We start from the raw sequence: 19467 nt of genomic DNA, 5'->3' as shown, positions 1-19467 counted from the left end.
ATCTCATATATATATCTATTATAGTGATAACATTTTAGTAAAACATCTCTATATAAATATTAGATTTAGCTGCAAAAATAGACCAATGTCTTATCCATTAACAGAATAAAGCTCAATCTGACTCAAGCTAAACTGATCTTCTACCATTTCTGAGAATAGTATCTATTAAATGATGAAATCTAATCGGGTGCAAACAAAGCCTGGTTTTACACAATTGAATTGTACCAAGTGTGATGGGGGTAAATTAACATGTGTAATATAGACTCGTTGTATAATGCACTAGGAATACCACACTTAGATTACTGTGTCCAATTCATTACCAAAGGGACATTGTGCCCTGGAGAGAGTCCAACAAAGAACCTAGAATAATCCCAGGGATTAAAAGAATGAGCTATGAAGATAAGAACATAAGATCAAATAACGGAATACATTTAGCCTAGAACAAAGCAGAATAAGGAGGAACACGATTGAAGTCTTTAAAATTTGAAAAGGCGTTGGCAAAGTTAACCCAAACCAATCCTTTAAGAACAGTGCAGAAACCAGGACCAGAAGACACAGTTGGAAATTTAGTGAGATAGACTTAGGACAGAGGGAAGGAAACACTTCTTCACACAGAGAGTGGTGAGGTTATGGAATGGATTATCTAATCATGCCGTTGAGACAGAATCACTTGAATCCTTTTAAGACCCAACTTGACAAAGTCTGGATATCAATCAACTACTAGGAACCAGACAAGCTTAGACTGGCCTTATGACCACCTCTCGCTCGTAAATATATTCACATGTTTTTATGTTCTTTGAATGCTTTGACAATTGTAAAACCAGACCCCACAAATCAGCCGACACCAGTCTTAATGTGAACCCAGAAGCAGACAGCCATACTGCAGCTTGGTAACCTCACAAGCTTCTGTGCACTAGAGAAATAGCTGGAGCTTCACCAGCACTCCTGGTTTAATAATCACTCCTAAATGATGCTGTTTAGCATTTTGACTGTGCAGAACTAGAACTATTTCCCTGACTGAGCAAACATCTTATTTAGTATTCCTGCTTAAACTGCAACTTATTAATGACTTCTAAGGCACAGAGTTGTCTAGGTGACATGTCTAGAGTCTCTGATGTGTTAACAGAATTGGATTGAAGCAGTGTGCAATGTGTGATTATACACTGTGTTGCTGGAATATTAAATTTCGTTTTCACATGCAGCACATCTTTCCCAAATTAAATTCTTCTATCAGAATATGTGATAACAGACTGCATTTAAATTGAAAGTGTATTAACACAGTAAATACCTTTTAAAAATCCACTATGAGAAAACCATGGAGTTTTGGCATACTATGGTATGCTACAGTATTACTCTGGTCAATACTGAACATACTCTAGCTTATTTCCCTCACTACCAGCAACAAATAACAACAACTACACATTCAGTTTGTTTCAATTCTGTCTGGTTAATTTGCCTTTATAATTAATACAATCAACATCTGTCCCTACAATATACAGTAACACAAGACAGGAAATATTGTATATCTTTGGCCACATGTAATCATGTGCAGCCATTAGAAATAAATTATGCTGTGTGAAAAATTGGGTTCCTTGACCAGGACATTTGAATTAAATAACTACTTTACTTACTGCTAAAACTGAATTGAAAAGCAAGATCAGTAAATAACAACCTGCATTATTTACTCTTACTGTTCAGTTTTCAATTTTTTTTTTTTATTACAATTTCCACATAAAAAAATAACAAAAAAACAAAACATGCACATTTTGTTATTTTACAGTCCAATGCCTTGCTAGGGAGGGCCTGAGACAGAAATATTTTCTCTGTCATTAGTGCTATTAATCTTAAAATGGAGCTGTCAGCTCATATGTACTGTTTACACAACATTAGCTAGGTCAAAATATTTTTCAACTTATCAAAAGTTTACCACAGCAAATACAACTACAGTTTAATTTTTTTTTTTTAATTCATTAAATCTAAAGATTAACGATGTTTGTGTGTAAGACCTTCAAAGTTATGCAGTAATGATTAAAACCAAGACCGAGATTAAACACCACATGCAAACAAACCGGAGTGATGTTTTTCTTTGATGTTGTATTACATGCAGCCCTTCATCCACCCCCTACAAACTGTCACATTTAATAGTTGTAGCAAACCAGAGGCAGTTCATTTTAAAATGATTTTCAGCTCCCAAAATAAATATTCCCATGCATTATATTCACATGCAGCTAACTAAAAATGATGCCTTTTTGTGAGGCACGCATCAAGTGAGTAACACAGGTTGGTCATATGTGAGAATTATATAAAAAAGCTAGAGTACATCTGTATGTACATGTTAAAAGAACAGTGGAGGATTACTACTCATGCTAACCCTTTCTTCAGTTAAACTCATATTTGAATGTTTTTATTTCTTCTGTTGTATAAATGTATGTCCTTGTTTGTGTATATAAGAGTTAACTGTGGTGTATCATGCTGTTAAGCACAGCAACCAGTAGCAAACTAGACGGTGAAGTCTACTAATCCAGAAGGGATTATCACAGCCTCACTTTCACGGGAAATAAGGTCACTTGTGTTGACAAACTGCATTTGTTCAGCCAAGAAAACTGAATGCCTGACGCATTACGGCACTGATTTAACAGACTGCTCTTTTTCTTAAGAAAAATGTAAAATGCAGCTCCCCAAGACAGCTGATCCTGTGAGACAGGATAGCATGCAGTCACACTGTCTCAGCTGGTGTCAGTGAGCTTCACTCTAAGTCATTGGGTTTATTAATATGTACCAGATAATGAGGAATCGGTCATTTGCAAAATAAGAAGTTCAGCTCATATACAGTAGGTCTTATGAAAGGTCACGTATTTGTGATGAATTAGCTCTATTTGCTAGTTTCACTACTATTTTCATGGTCAGTTTGCAGCCTCAGCACAGCAGTAAAAAGGTCAGTGCCTTCGCTTCCAAACAGCTTTTAAATCACTCCATTGAGGAAGTTAATTGCCACTGATTGGGACCCAATTGTAAAGGTGGGGGAAAGCCAGATTTTCTTGTTGTGAAACTAACACATTAATGAATGTGCTTGTTTAGTTTTATTTAATAACTAAAAACATCTAAAAAGGCAACTACTCTGAAGATCCTGCATTTGCACACTACTGATGCTCACTTGATACTAACTGGTGTGCAACTACGTATTTAGTCTAGCCGGGGAGTATGAGATGTAAGCAAGTACAGTATGTGGTTATAGTACTTCCTGGAAATACAGGTCAAGGTTCAAGCAATGTGTCAGTTGCTTCTTTCTGTTAAGCTGCATCCACACTGAACGCGAGCGAGTGATGCGAGCGAGTGACGCGAGCGAGTGATGCGAGCGAAGTCGCCCAATGTCAAGCCACACCAGACGCGACATGGGAACGATCCAAAAGACTGGAAATAAATACATGACCCCGCCCGTACATTCCTATTGGACATAATACAGATGGGCTGTCCCATTACAAAACAGGTCTTGTTTTGATAAAAGGTTACCACCCTGACCTCCAGCAACTCCATTGTAAAATAAAGGTTGGACTTGTAAAATGTATAGATCAGAGTTATTGAACATCCCTATATATCCAAAGGTTTTACTGTTATCATTATTATTAGTAGTAATTGTACAGTTGCAGTTGTAGTATTTCTTTCTTTTTTTCGTGGTACCAGTCGTAGTAGTCTGATTTGAAGCCCAGTACATCTGCAGGTGTCAGAAGATAGCTGGACAATAGTAGTATAGTTGAACTGAGATTTTTAACACCATTATTTTATTGTTATACATTTATATATACAACCTACTGCAATCTTAATTGTGTTTCTTCAGAAATTCCTTCTTTAATCCTTTTTGTTTATTAACTTTTTAACTACATTGTTGTTAAGCAATACATAATCACCATCTTCATTATTATTATTATTATTATTATTATTATTATTATTATTATTATTATTATTATTATTATTATTATCTGTGTTATTATGCCCAGGTCACCACTTTGTATTATTATTTACCTGTACTTTTTAAACAGTCCAGTGAACTTGACAGAAAATGTTTTTATAAATATGGCTCATAATCTTCAAAACTATGTATGAGCTTGGTAATGTTGGGATGTGTCAAATAGAATACGAACGTATTGCTTTGTTTTACAATGCTATAGAATAGTAGGACCTCGAGAATATTTTTGTTTGTTTGGTGAATCTCCACAAAACGTCAATGGATTCATATGTAAAGGCCTTCTTATCACAGATTTGTGGCACAGAACAATTTAGTGAATAAAACATTATTTATCCTTAAAAAAAAAGCCATTGCTTAAAATTAGGTCACGTGTTCAAGTTGTGTGAATGCGGGGACCTTTTTTGTATCATTTTTAAAATCCAGCAAAAGTGCACATTTTTCATTTAAATGCTGGATAGACTGTATGTAGGTCCGGTTTATTTTTGCCTATTAATAAACCTATTTTTATGCAACTTGCATAATCGGAAAGAAAATGTCTCGGTGCTGCTAAGCCACCCAGGCATTGAAATCATATAATAATGGATACTGCTGTACCTCATAAAATAACTTTTCAGTTTTGAGGCGTGACTTGTTTAAAGACGTGACTTGTTTTGAGGCGTGAGTTTGACGTTCGTCAAGGATGTTAGTTGGTTAGTTTCATTTCAGTCGCGTGATAAAAAAAAAAAAAAAAAAAAAACAGGTTCTATTTTAGCGAAGCAAAATCTTCTCAAAGGGACGTTGCTCGCTGCTGGTGTGGATACTCCTATTTGACTGCAGTGACTTCATATTAAAAAGATAATCTAAATTCGATATTATAAACATAATATATATACTATATACTATATATATATATATATCTATCATATATATCTAATATACACACACAGTGACATATATCATATAATATATCACACACACACACACACACACACACACACACACAACAACAAACAAGCAAAAATAACACAAAATACAAATCCACCAGACAATGACATTTACATGCACAATAGCCAACTAGCTAAATGCCCAAGGTAATCTATTTCCTTTATACAATCTTTCATGAATTAGAAGGACAAGTTCAAGCACTTGATGTTGTTGTTGGCTGTGGCAACTCTGTTTTGGGCCAGTGGTTTGATGTAATGTGCAGAGATAGGTTTAATTATTTACATTTCTTACTGCAGCAAGTAGAATGTTCTGAAGCTGGTCGGAGGTTTTACTAAATTACATTTATAACCTTCACATTAAACACTGAGATGAACTTTCAGTTAACCTAAACTTAATTGACCGGCCGCTGAAAAGTCCTTGTGTGTTTATTTATTAAGTGAAAATAATCCCAACCAATCAATCCTGAATCTAGTATAACTGCCTAGGCACAGTTTATTTATACCAGTAAGCATAAGATCTTCATGGAATCATTTGTCAGCAACAGGTTCAAAACTAACAGGGATGTGGCTACAGCAAGGGATGAATTCAGGTCACAGCATGTTATATTATCTAACCCTTAGGCAGAAGGATAACTCCCATTCCCACTGCTAGTATCCCTCTTATCAACTAATAACTAGCAGTGATATAACAGCATGTCACAATCACCATGAAAATACACATACAACACAGCTATGCTGCCATGATAGTAAACAACACATGAAGTAGAACAATAAGGGGGCTCCTGCAGTGCAAACCACTGGCTTTCTCAGACTTGCATGTGACACATTTTTCGACGAAAAGTTCTTGCCACAGTGTTTTTTTTTTAGTATTTAATACACCACCATTGCATGTTTTAGTTATGGATAAATTACATTTTATTAGCACTATTAGTATTATCACTGGCCCCCTTTTCGTTCTGTTGAAGACTTTGTACTTTCCTTATAAGTAGATACTGCAGAGAAGACACTATATGAGAAATGCTCCTGCTGATTCCTGGAACCTAATTACTCATACTAGTTATAGTTCAAGCTCACTCCAGTGGTCTAGCAGTGATCAATGACCTGCAGTAAAAGAACCAAGATGCAGCATTTTATCTAGCAATGTGTTTGATATATTAGCATATCCTGAAAAACCTGAATATTCTCAGCAAATAAAATGCTACTAGAGCTAGTAGGAGGTAATAAAAAGCATTTGAATGCATTAGTTAGCACTCCTTTAAACGGATACTTTATATCCACATTTTTCTAATATTTATTTTCCAGTTTAATGTATGCCTGGTCATGATTTTTTCAAGCCAACACTGAAGAACCCAATCATTCTTTGTGGAATCTGTACCCTGTTATAAAATCACATTAGTTTGCTTAAACCAGTATCTCAGTCATTCTGTCCTTCAACTTTATTTGTATGTTATTCCTGATGAGAATGCCAAAGTTCTTAATCCACCAGGAATCCTGGGGGTTTTGAAAAGGTATCATTCTCGGTACATCATTTTTTAAATTTGATAAACCACCTATCCAGAAAGAGCTTTCTCAGATGATGACTCAACTGCAGATTAACTGCATTTCAATTCTGATTCTGATTCTGAAACTCATTATCATTCCAAGGTTACATTCCATTGTGAAAATTCAACCTTGACAAATGATAGTACAAAAAGTACATCAAAATTGAAGCGCCTACATTGTCCATCACAGAACCCCTGTAAAAGCTAACCAGTAAATTTGCATCATACACCTTTACAGTGCTTTACCATTCTTACAGTATACAGCAGAATCCCTTTATTTAAAAAAAAAACCCTATAGGACTGAGTAAAAGATCCGTAATAGAGAACTGGCAGAGTCAGCTAGTTTACAGAGCTGGTCAAATGAGGGAGTTTACTGTACTATTACAGTGTTTACAATACATGGTTAATCATGGTTTTAATTACACAGGATTTTTTAACCCAAAAAAGACACTAACAAAAAACATAGTAAAAGAATGTTGTAGTAGCAGTCAACTGGCTGCTGAATACCCCTTGTCTAGACTAAGACAAAACAGTAACACTGCCCCACACAGGTAACAAAAAACTATTTCAACTTATAAACTTGCATTACTTTTAAGAATTGTGCTCTCTCACGTTTGCACCAAGAAACATAGTGCAGCATGAGCAGCTAGGGTGTGTTTGAAAGAGCCTCTGTGTGATGGGTGCAAGACTTCCATGGTCTTCACAGGTCATCTGCTCAGCAGCACAGGGTAGACCCTTGAGCAGACATATCCAAGAGAACATCAAGCAGTAATTAATACAGTATCTCCAATGATACAGCCTCGAGTGCGAGAGACCAGCTGCAGTCAGTACTGTATCATATTCAAAAACATTGCTTTGAATGCTACCCAGACACATTGTTATAGCAGATGTTTTAAAAGCCCCATAGAATAACTTTGTCCAAAGTCAATTCAAGTTGTACAATAAAACACAATAATTTCAAGTTCATTATCTAGTTACAGAATGCAGCTCCTTATAACTTATTTCTTATAAATATACTATATGCCTAGTCACTTTAAAAGGGAACAAATGCCCTACCCCCACCCCAGTTGTTCTCCATTCATAACCATTTTGAACAGCCGATTATAGTCTATTCAGGGATAACAAGGTTGTTAGCAGACTTATAATATTTTGGTAGGCCAGGTTAATAATTACTGTAACAACAGACTATACAGGTATGACCCAGACTTAAGGGAAGTCATTTTGTAACTTTCATTTCTATCAACAAACATCAAAATGAACTTAAACATCACTCAGTTATGGACTACGGCACTAGCTGAAACTTTGGTTTAGTTTTACCTATTCACAAACAAAAGAACAAAACGTGAACACTGCAAGCGAAAGCACATCTAATTGTTACCTCAAAGAGGCCTCTCAAAAACTTTCCATTGCTGTGAACAGCTAAATTCTCCCTGAAGCAAGACTGGACAACTGACATAAATTAAGGGCTCACTTCAGCTCAACAAAACGGAAACATTACATTGTTCATCAGGGAACCAAAGAAAATTTCATGTTCAGTCTTTTCCATTCATGTTATACTTTGCTTACACAGTATTATATTGCTGTACTATAAATAGCTAGGACTGCTGTATTTGTATTTCCACTACCAATAATCCAATGAAAGCAGAAAGAAATACAAAAGAGGAGTTTCAAAGACCAGGAGACCATTAGCATTTAGTTAAGATTATTAATCAGCAATTAGATAATATGTTCTGTTCAGAGAGTCAGAGAGAATAAGGTAGGTTTACACACAGGTCGGGAGAGAGATTTATCACCAAGAATCATTCTGTCTCTGTCACAGGCTAATCACTAGCATCTACAGCAACGGACCCTGCCCATTACTATGACCTGTGTCAGGGAGAGCAGGGCTGTGGTGAAGCCACAGAGGTTGTGTAAAAATAACATTAAAGAAGAAATAATATTGAGCCAATTGTTTAGTGGGGTGTGTATGTTTTCAAATCTGGGTTTAAAGTGATAACTTGCCTTAGCCACTCTTGAAGCGTGTGTCAATGCATTGTCAAGCCCTTCACAGAGACACTATACAAGGTGAGCGAGGGCATGACCCCCTATCAAAATACTGAAAAGAAGACAAACCCCTCTCCCCTCAGCAGCTGCTTAAATTGTAATAATTCCTTAACTTTTAAATACAAACCAAGGGTGTTCTTGGAGTGGGGCTCTAAAATAGCTCACAAAACAGAGTTAAATTCAACCCCTACATTTTGTGGAATCACAATTTGCTACAGAATTATACACAAACTTTTTGATTGTGCAGTGCATGAAAAACAGTGGCAATGGGTATCACAGAGATTATAGGCTGAACAGGAAGCTTTTCAACTTGGTGGCCTTAGAATCAAATCATTTACACCAGTGTAAAGACTTATATTTAATAGGATTTAAAGAAATCCTGGCGACTCCACTGCACAGCACTAAATTGAGAATTATCATCAAGTGAAGACAGAAAACAAGAACATAACACATTCCTTTGTTCTTTCCTTTCATACAGTCACTGTATTGGTAATGTCATTATCATAAGGTTCCTCTATCCTGTTGAATGAAACCACTAGTAGTTGTTTTGTTTTGTTTTTTCATTCCATTTTGCTGAATTAAACAGCCATGTTGCCTACTTTCATCATGACACAATATAAATGTTCCTCATTTGATTGTGTAGCAGAAAAGGATCAATAAGTAATAACATCAAAGTGTTTTTCTGGTAAATAATGCTACACAATTTAACATTGTGAAGGTTTGGCCAATTACTTTGTAATGTACAGGAGCCTGATTTTGCCACCCAGTGAAATTTCATAATGCACACTGAGCAGTGTTTCTCAAGACAAAAGATGGATGGATTTAGATCTCAAACCCAAGTGCACTAGTGGCCATTTTGAAAAAAAAAGCTTTGAAACAGACTTTAAAGTTATAAGTGTAAAAAGTTATCATTATGTTAACAATGAAAATAAGAATTACAGGTACATTATTTAAACAGTTGTAGCAACACGAGCAAGTGGAGCGTTCACATTGTGATATACAAAGCCTATATATATATATATATATATATATATAATATATATCCTAATATATATATATATATATATGTTTTTACAGGATAAGAGGTCATTGTGTAGGCAATGTACACTGCATGACTTGCTTCAATAAGCCGCACAATGTGTACTGTTGTCAAATAATGTACACCTCGGGTGCATGTGAGACTGGACTTTTAAACTTTGTATTCACCTGTATTAAATGATTGCAGTGCAAAATCACTTTACAATCTATAAGAAAACTGAATTAAATGTTAATTTGTTTTTGAATTGAAATGTATTTTTCTTATTTGTTCACTGTTATCCTAAAGTATGAATTTATTATTTTCTGTAAATCTAGCGAGTTTCAGCGCCTACAGCATTTGTCACTGCAGTCTGGAGCTCCACAGACGAGGGCACAATTCTATTTTCTATGTGTCTGAATAATAAGTGTTGTTTAAGTGTTTGAATAATTATCAATTATGTCACCTTATTGAAATGAATAGGGTGACCATGTTTGCCACGCTACAATAATAATTACTCTTTTAATAGAATTTGTATTTCAATACATAAGATTGTGTGATCTGTTATAATAATCTAAACAGTGACAAATCTGTAAAATCGTATAAGCATGTCTGGTAATCTGAACTCCTGAAAATGTGTCTTGCAAGCTTAGGTTTGGCCTCTGTGGTTATGATATCTGAGCATGAGTCTACTAAGGAGACAAAGTGCAAAGGAACTTAAATAGTGACCACAGGCTCACAAATCTATTTAGTGCTGCCTTGAAACTGATGCTGGATTTCTCTGAAGATTAAATCTCATCTCCTCCCCTAATGAATTAGTCAGTCCACACAGTCCATCTGAAAAGCCTGATAAAATGAAAAATTGCATTTTTGTGCAACCAATGCCACAAAATGCTCATGGGTCACTGCAACACGTTTGCTTAGTTTGCAGCTAACATATGTGTGTGGTTACAGTTACTGCAGCAATTTAAAGGTCATATTTCATCTGCGAGTAATGACTTCAGTTTAAATCTTGCCAAAGTAAACATACAGTATTATCACTCAGGAACATTGAGGTGTAACCACGGATACATCGCATGCTAATAGCTTTTGGTGCTTCCAGGCTTGTGCTGTCAGCAGGTTTCAAAACAGCCGTCTAGAAAACTGCCATGGAGTCATTTTTTTTTTTTTAAAGTACTTTTATTGGAAAATACAAATGACACATTACAGGAGCAGAAGATAAATGAACCCTGTGTTTTTTTTTTTTTGTTTTCCTTACCCTACCCCATTTAATAATTCCACTTACAATAGCTCTATTTTGAAAGTGCAGGAGCATTATATTTGTCTAAAAAGCTATTAAATCGGTAATGCTTTATATATACAGTATATATATATATATATATATATATATATATATATATATATATATATATATATATATATATATTATATATATAATAACAATCTATAAATATTTTAATAAAAGCATTATATAGATGGTTTATAACCATGCAATAGCCACACAAAGTACAATAGGTGGCTAAAAACGTTACCCTTTATAAAAACGTTATTCTGTTTATGGCTATTGCATGGTTAGCCCTTTGCAGGCCTATGACGGACCAGGTCTGACATTACAATTTTCCCTCTCCAATCCGATGTTGGACCCTGTCCAACATCATCAAAAAGACATCAAGCACAGGTCTCTAGTTGTTTTTTCTCCGGAAAAAGCCGAGAAAACCTTTCAATGGCCGAGTGACACCAATAGGAGCCGAATGAAGAGAAAAAAGGGGCGTATCTGAGTAATACACATAGCCCCTGCACCAAAGAGATAACACAAATAAAGAAGACTGCTGCTTCCACATTCCAGTGCTCAAAGAATATCACTGACATTTGCAGAGCTTTTTGAGATGTTATAGTAATAAAATAATGACTTGGATTTTAAACAGTGCGTGTAAAATAAACGGTGCATGTGAAAATAAAACGGACCTGACACGCCTGACAAACGCTGAATAAATGGACCCCTAAGGGTTAAGCATCCCAAAGTAGAACAGGTGGCTAGAAACGGTCCCCTGTATAAAACTGATTCTGCCTTTGGCTATTGTATGGTTATAAACCCTCTACAAGGTTTTATTAACACTCTACAACATAGTTCTGAAGCATCTATTATATATTTATAAAACATTTATAAAACATTAATAAGCAGCACCTTAATATAGTGTTACCATTTAATCTCATCTCAAGAGTCCTTCAGCTCTTTAAGATATAATTTATATGCTAGTATAATACAAATTTAAAAAAAAATATATAATGTATATTACCCAAGGCATTTTATTGTGTAAATCAAATTACTCACCCCTACAAAAAAAAAAAAAAAAAAAAAAACGTTACTATTTCCCTTACATTTGACAAGACTCTCATACTTACTAATGCTCATACATTACACTATGCAATAATGTTGTTCTATAACTGAGTTCTCTAAGTGTACCATCAAGTCTCTTTGGGATTTGTAAAAATCAGTTGGCACACCAAAGACTCCCAGAACTCTAACTTGTCAACAGAAGAGGATTCAATATTTCCTAATAAAACCTTTCGATGTAATTAGTCAAATGTCTCCTGGGATTATTGTGGTTCAGTTTTCATTGTAAAGATATAGTGAAATATTTTCACTGTGAACACATTACTTCTTTATTTTAATATTATTTGCTCTGTTATTTGCTATAGGTGGAACCAAAAGAACGGCAACACAATTAATTACCAAAGATAAGTACAGCTTGGGAACTGATTTCCCCTGCTTTCCCATCAAGTCCTGACCTAAATAAATGAAGAATGTGTCAGGTTAATATGTAGCTACTATTACTATCCAGAAGTCATTTTGTCACTGGCTGATAAATATGGTTGGAATCAGACCAGAAAACAATGTCTCCTGTCAGAACAGCATAAAACAAGGGACATCTATAGACAAGCTCTATAACTAGTCCACAAAAACTGTAAAGAAATTTGCCATGTGTGTTATACCTTGTCAGAGACTTAATTGAAATGTAGATGGTTATTAATGGCCATTTTCACCAACCATTACAGATAAATGTGGTGGAAAGGGGATCTGAAAAAGCAACAACTTGGACTACAAGCACAACTGACAGAAAGAAGCGTTAATGCCTGGTTTGTAAACCATATGCACCACTGTAGTTGAATTCCACACATGAGTACCATATGAGGAATTTACTTTCTATTTGAAGTGCAGTTATTTAACTCTTGAAATAAAAAAAAATTGAGGCAGAACCCATCTTTAAGTCAGTCCTGGGAGCAGCAGAACCAATTTATTTAAATCTTTATCAAGATTCTTTATAAACAGTAAAAGAGAAAACTTTCTATATCTTCATCGGAGCTTTTCCGTAAACCTCTGTCAGCAGAGCTCTTCTTGCCAGAAAATAATAATTTTGCTTGAAACCTCGAGCATTTACTGACATTAAATATTGACAACAATAGTGGTAATGGCAAGTAAGTTGTTTATTTTCCTGTGTCATTTGCAATAAAATAATTGCTCAAGCATGAAATGATACGGGATGATATAACCGATTATAAATGGAACAGATCAATGTCTTCTAAAAGTACTTAGTATACCAATATAATTACCATTTAAATCTATTTCAACAAGATATAAAAACATAATGGTTTAGGCTCTCATAAAACACAGAACAATGGTGATCAACAAGCTGATCCATTTCTTTTAATAAGGAACACCTTTAAAAGCCTGTGTTTATGCAAACACATATATGTCATTTTTACCAGACTGTGAAAACAATTTTCTTCACATGGATTGAATAGGATCCACATGGATTTTTAATACTGCCAGACAGGTGTGGATTACTATAGAATACATATTTGCTAAGATCGATCTGAGAATACAGAATGAAACCAAATATTTTTTCAAACACTAAAAAGCAATAAATAGATCATTCACTATACTTTAAAAAAATATATGAAAAAATATGAAAATGAAATCAGATCAATTTTCTCATTAAACACATTATTTTATAAATGGGTTCAGCATGCAATCAACGTACATGTTTTTTTTTTTAAACTTGCACTTGTATGTGTTTCTCTTGGTTGACTGTGAGGACAGTAATATCGTTTCATCTTTGCTCACCTTTATAATAATTAATCTGTAACAATATACTGTGTTGAGTCTATAGATACTAGAACACGGAGAAAAAAAGTAGTTTCACTAAAATGCATCTTTGATTTGTTTGAATATTTTATTCTCAGTATTCCCCATGCACATTTATGAAAATTATTAATTGCAGTTTGGATAGGATTTTTTAATATTAAAACAACCACACAAATAAACTAAGATTATTGAAAATATTAAACCAAACAACCTTTATCAAGCCATTCAGATGTATGCAGAGAACAATGGGGTTGAGTAGATTATCCTGCACGATTTAACAGCATATGCATTCTGCAGAACGATGGATCCCACTTATATTTTAAACAGGTCATAAAGTCCTGGCAATGTTAAAAAGCAACACAATTGAAAAAATGAGAAGTCTATAAATTAACTTAAAAAGTCTATAAAACAACACATCTTCTCTGTTACTCTTTTGCAATATTCTATCATATTCACTCACAGGAAGACTAGAAAATATACATCAAATGTATAACTGAAGCAACAATTGATGTCATAATAATACTACCCCAAAACCTAGAGTCGTGTTACAGAGTTTCAGTCAGATTGAGGTTAAAGGGAAGACCTCCCAACCTTCCACATAGCTAACCACAAATGCAGCCATAAGTAAAAACACCACTCAAGTTGAAAATACTGTTACTGTAGTACCAAAAGCAGCACACAGGAGATAATTGCTAAATACAGAAGAAGTGTTACTATCTTATTCTGTAAGAGCATCTATACAGTAATAGTTAAGAGTCAGCAAAAAAGTGCTACTATTTGTTAATAAAGATTCATACATGTTATACCCTTTAAATCTCTCTCTCTCTCTCTCTCTCTCTCTCTCTCTCTCTCTCTCTCTCTCTCTCTCTCTCTCTCTCTCTCTATATATATATATATATATATATATATATATATATATATATATATATATATATATATATATAGTGCCTATAGAAAGTCTACACCCCCTTTGAACTTTTTTCACATTTTGTTGTGTCAGTGCCTCAGAGTTTCATGCATTTAAATGAGGATTTTTTTTCCACTTATCTACACACCATACTCCACACTGTTAAGGGGAAAAAAGTTTTTATTGAGAAAAAATATATATATTAAAAATACAAAACTGAAAGATCATAATTGGATAAGTCTCCACCCCCAGTCTGCAGTTAATACTTGGTGGAAGCACCTTTGGCAGCAATTACAGCTGTGAGTCTGTTGGGATAGGTCTCTACCAACTTTGCACACCTAGATTTGGCAATATTTGACCATTCTTCTTTACAAAACTGTTCAAGCTCTGTCAAGTTCCTTGGGGAGCTCTGATGGACAGCAATCTTCAAGTCATGCCACAAATTTTTGATTGGATTTAGGTCGGGGCTCTGACTGGGCCACTCAAGGACATTTACTTTTTTGTTCCTTAGCCACTCCAGCATAGCTTTGGCTGTGTGCTTTGGGTCGTTGTCATTCTGAAAGGTGCACTTCCGTCCCAGTTTCAGCTTTCTTACAGAGGGCAGCAGGTTCTCCTCAAGGACTTCTCTGTACTTTGCTCCATTAATTTTCCCTTCTATCCTGACAAGTGCCCCAGTCCCTGCCAATGAGAAACATCCCCATAACATGATGCTGCCACCACCATGCTTCACAGAAGGGATGGTGTTCTTTGGGTGATGCACTGTGCTGGGTTTGTGCCAAACAACGCTTTGCATTTAGGCCAAAATGTTCAATTTTAGTTTCGTCAGACCACAAAAGATTTTGCCACATGGCTACAGAATATCCTATGTTTTTTTTGCATACTTCAAACAGGAGTCAAGGTGGACTTTCTTGAGTAATGGCTTCCTTCTTGCCACCTTACTCTACAGGCCAGATTTGTGGCGTGCTTGGGATATTCTTGTCACATACACACTTTGACCAGTCTTGTCCATAAATGCCTGTATCTCTTGCAAAGTTGCCATTGGCCTCTTGGTAGCCCCTCTGATCATCTCCTTTTTGCTCGGTCATCCAGTTTGGAGGAACAGTCTGATCTAGGTAGGGTCTTAGTGGTGTCACACACCTTCCACTTCTTAATAACCGTCTTTACCATGCTCCAAGGGATATTCAAGGCCTTTCAACAACTTTGTCCAAGAGTTCTTTTGAAAGCGCCTTGGTGCTCATGGTTGAGTCTTTGCTTTGAAATGCACTACCCAGCAGAGGGACCTACAGGAACTGCTGAATTTATCCTGACATGTGAATCACTACAATTTAACACAGGTGGAGGCCACTTAGTGTGTGATTTTGAAGGCGATTGGTTACACCTGAGCTAATTTAGGATTGCTGTTACAAGGGGGGTGGACACTTATCCAACCAAGCTATTTCAGTTTTTATTTTTAATTAATTTTCTAGAATATTTTTTTCACTTGGAAGTTATGGGTTAGGATGTGTAGATAAATGAAAATAAAAAACTATTTTAATGCATTTTAATTCCAGGCTATAAGGCAACAAAAGGTGACATTTTTGAAAGGGGGTGTAGACTATCTATAGCAATATATATATATATATATATATATATATATATATATATATATATATATATATATATATATATATATATATATATATATAATATTTACCATAACATTATATGTGTTCTTAAATGTATTACTGTTGCTCACAGATATACAGCACATTTAATAAAGTTAACAGCATATTTTGGTGCAGTCTCTAAGCAAGCCTTAGTAAGACAGTATGTCTTTTTTGAGGGAAGCATAATGTCTTCCCCCTGAAACATTTGGTTTAATATTGTTAATAGCAAATATTTAACAAACTCCTTGTTTATGGGGGGTAATCACTGCACATCTCTACTGCACCCCTTAGTGGTTATTTTAGACTGACTTCATTGTAGAAATTCCACCAAAATCAGGCTTGCTCAGAGACAGCCCCAAATGTGAATGCTGCAGAAGTTATTAAACACCTCAAATATAAACAGAAAATATATCACAGGCTAATAAATACAGACTATTGTTCTGTACAATATCTAGCTACCCACAAGTGTGAAGATCATCTTGTATACATGGGTAAATACAAGTAATGAAATAGTATTGCTCATTTTAATGTGAAGTCATCTCTGATACACACTATGTGATACAAATCAATATCTACATTATATACATGTTAAATATTATGCAAATTCAGAGGGTATAACGTTTGTATTGAAGAGGTGGATATTTTACAGTATCAGTATCTAGTAGTGATTTTTCCATTTCTATAATAGTATTGGAAATCTTTAGAAATGTCTCACTAAGAGATGTCTAGCCCGAGATATAGATATATATATATATATATATTATATATATATATAAGCTATATATATTAATATATTATATATCTATATATATATACTCTAAGAACCATGCATTGCTTAGGATTCTTGCCTAACCATGCATCATGGATTTTGCTGTACATTGTTGGAGCGTTTGACCATAGATTAATATTTACTAATGGAATTAGTTGCAAACACTCGACATTCTGGAGCGTTCCACTTATGAAACACAATGACCTTTCTGCTTACAGCTTGGTCTCTGAAACAAACCTCGACCAGCTGCTAATTAAGTAACGTCCCTGCAAAGAGTTACATCAAATTAACCTCCGGGCAAAGTCAGTTTCCCCTTTGTTTGTTTGTTTGTTTTTTTACATTTGGAAAAACGTGCAAGACTGGTGGAAACTGGAAAGCCAGTAACAGTGTAAATGTATTAATAACGGTATATTACATTTACCTAACATGCACATACGTTTGTTATGTATGTTCTGTGCAAGTGGCATAGAAAATACTGTTATTTTATTACATTTTCACAATGCATAGTATACTACAATATATATTGTTATATTAACAAAACAGTTTGCATACTAAAAAAACAAACCAGGTTTCTTCTGTTGTATAGAACTGTCACTGTATGCGACTGTAATGTTGTTTGATTTAAGTTACTTGATTTACTTACGTTCCAAGGGTTTCTTTGAATTCAAATACCTTCTTGATTTCATCAACGTGTTTTTTCCATGACACGTTACTGGTCTCTCCGTTTTCCCGAGCCATTGCAAAGGATTAAGAAATGTTGTGACTGCTCCGATTTTACTTCCACGAGCTCTTTCTGCTGTGAGACTTCCTGCTCACACTAACCCAATTGATGACAGCTGCGATTTATTTTATTTTCCCTTTCGATATGTCACCGCCCTTCGTTCTTTTTTTTCCTGTTCTTTCCTTTTTATGCTCTACTTCTATAGCATATGACGCGCCTCGATGCTGACCAGTTGTGCAGTTGTGCAGAACTGCACAGACCAGTTCGGGACGCTGTGGGTTTTTGTCTTCTTTTGAAGTGTCTGCACCTGTTAGGTTCTTCTGTCGTGCAGCCAATGCTACTGTGCGGGGAGTTATTTATGTATCTTAAATCACTCTTGTTATCAGCTAGCGTTTTTCATAATACGCAGATGCTTAGCATCAGTCTTTGGTCAGGTTGCTTACTCCGAGGAAGTATATTTCTTGTACCATGCTGGTTGTGCAATCGGTTGTTATGGCAATGTAATAGAAAACAAGTAAGATGCTGCTTAGTGCTCACTCTGTCAGGTACTGTGTGTGTGTGTGTGTGTGTGTGTGTGTGTGTGTGTGTGTGTGTGTGTGTGTGACTGAATAACTGGAGATAATTCGCATTGCACCAAAACTACACACACGCGCGCGTCAAAGGCAAGGGGATGTGCTTCAAAGAGCAGACAGGATAAAGAGGAAGCATGCTGTTCTGGATTAAACAGAGAACGAGTACGAAACAAACAACAGAACGCTTCAATACATTGTTGTCAACAGTTCATGTCGTCAGTAGCAACTCGTTTTTGTAAATGCCAGTCTATGATTTCCCACAAAGTGCTGCTGCAATAATGTTTAGATTTTAGCGACCCAGTTACAATACATGCCTGTTTGTGTTCGACTTTTCTAGGTAAACGGCAATGTGTTTCACAAAAAACAAAGTTTCTGTCAAGGTTTGTGTAATATAAGAAAGGAGCTTCTTAATGTTAAAGCTGGTATACTTTAAAAATGCTTTTGATCCATAGGCTGTAGACTAGGTGTTTCTGTAGACTTCTTTTATCAGCTGAACTACAGCTTTAAACACAAGGGGATCAGACTAGGCATTGTCCTGCTAAAGTAACCCCATCCTTACTGATTTATAGATAAAAAAGATGAGATGCATTTAGGAGTTTCACATCCCATCTGCTCAGTCATGACATGGCTGGAAGAGTTGTCCTCTTAAGGCTGTTGGTTGTTTTCCTAGAACATACCAGATGGCGCATATATATATATATATATATATATATATATATATATATATATATATATATATATATATATATATATAGTGCCTATACTAAGTATTAACCCCTCCCCCCCAACCCTGACATTTTCAGTTTGTTGTGTTATAACCTGAAATCCTGATGCATTTAAATGGGATTTTGTTTCCTTTGATTTACACAACGCTTTGAAGAGGCACGAACATTTTTATTGTGAAACAACAGTTAATAAAAATAAAAAAAAAAACGGAAATGTCTTGGTAGATCCACCTTACAGCTGTTAGTCTTTTGGGGTAAGTCTCTACCAGGTTTGCACATCTGTATCGTGCAATATTAGCCCATTCTTCTTGGTAAAATTTTTCAAGCTCTGTCAAGTTGGATGGGGATCGTTGGTGGACAGCAGTCTTCAAGTCTTGCCGCAGATTCTCAATCGGATTCAAGTCCAGGCTTTGACTGGGCCACTCTAGGACATTCATTTTCTTGTTTTTAAGCCCCTACAGTATCGCTTTGGCTGTGTGCTTGGGGTCATTGTC

The 19467-nt window shown here is 35.4% G+C and overlaps 1 protein-coding gene across 1 annotated transcript in view; it reads right to left on the bottom strand.

Moving 5' to 3' along the window:
* LOC121318275 (calcium/calmodulin-dependent protein kinase type 1D-like) overlaps window positions 1-18235 on the bottom strand; it is a 92141-nt gene extending 73906 nt beyond the window's left edge. The window contains exon 1 of the mRNA XM_041254777.1: window positions 17599-18235. Coding sequence (XP_041110711.1) covers window positions 17599-17693 — 95 coding nt within the window. The 5' untranslated portion in view covers window positions 17694-18235. The remainder of the gene's footprint in view (window positions 1-17598) is intronic.
* Between the last annotated feature and the right edge of the window lie 1232 nt (window positions 18236-19467).

Source organism: Polyodon spathula, chromosome 7, assembly GCF_017654505.1.
Source record: "Polyodon spathula isolate WHYD16114869_AA chromosome 7, ASM1765450v1, whole genome shotgun sequence".
NCBI classification, from domain to species: domain Eukaryota; kingdom Metazoa; phylum Chordata; class Actinopteri; order Acipenseriformes; family Polyodontidae; genus Polyodon; species Polyodon spathula.
This window is presented reverse-complemented; position numbering and strand designations above follow the sequence as displayed.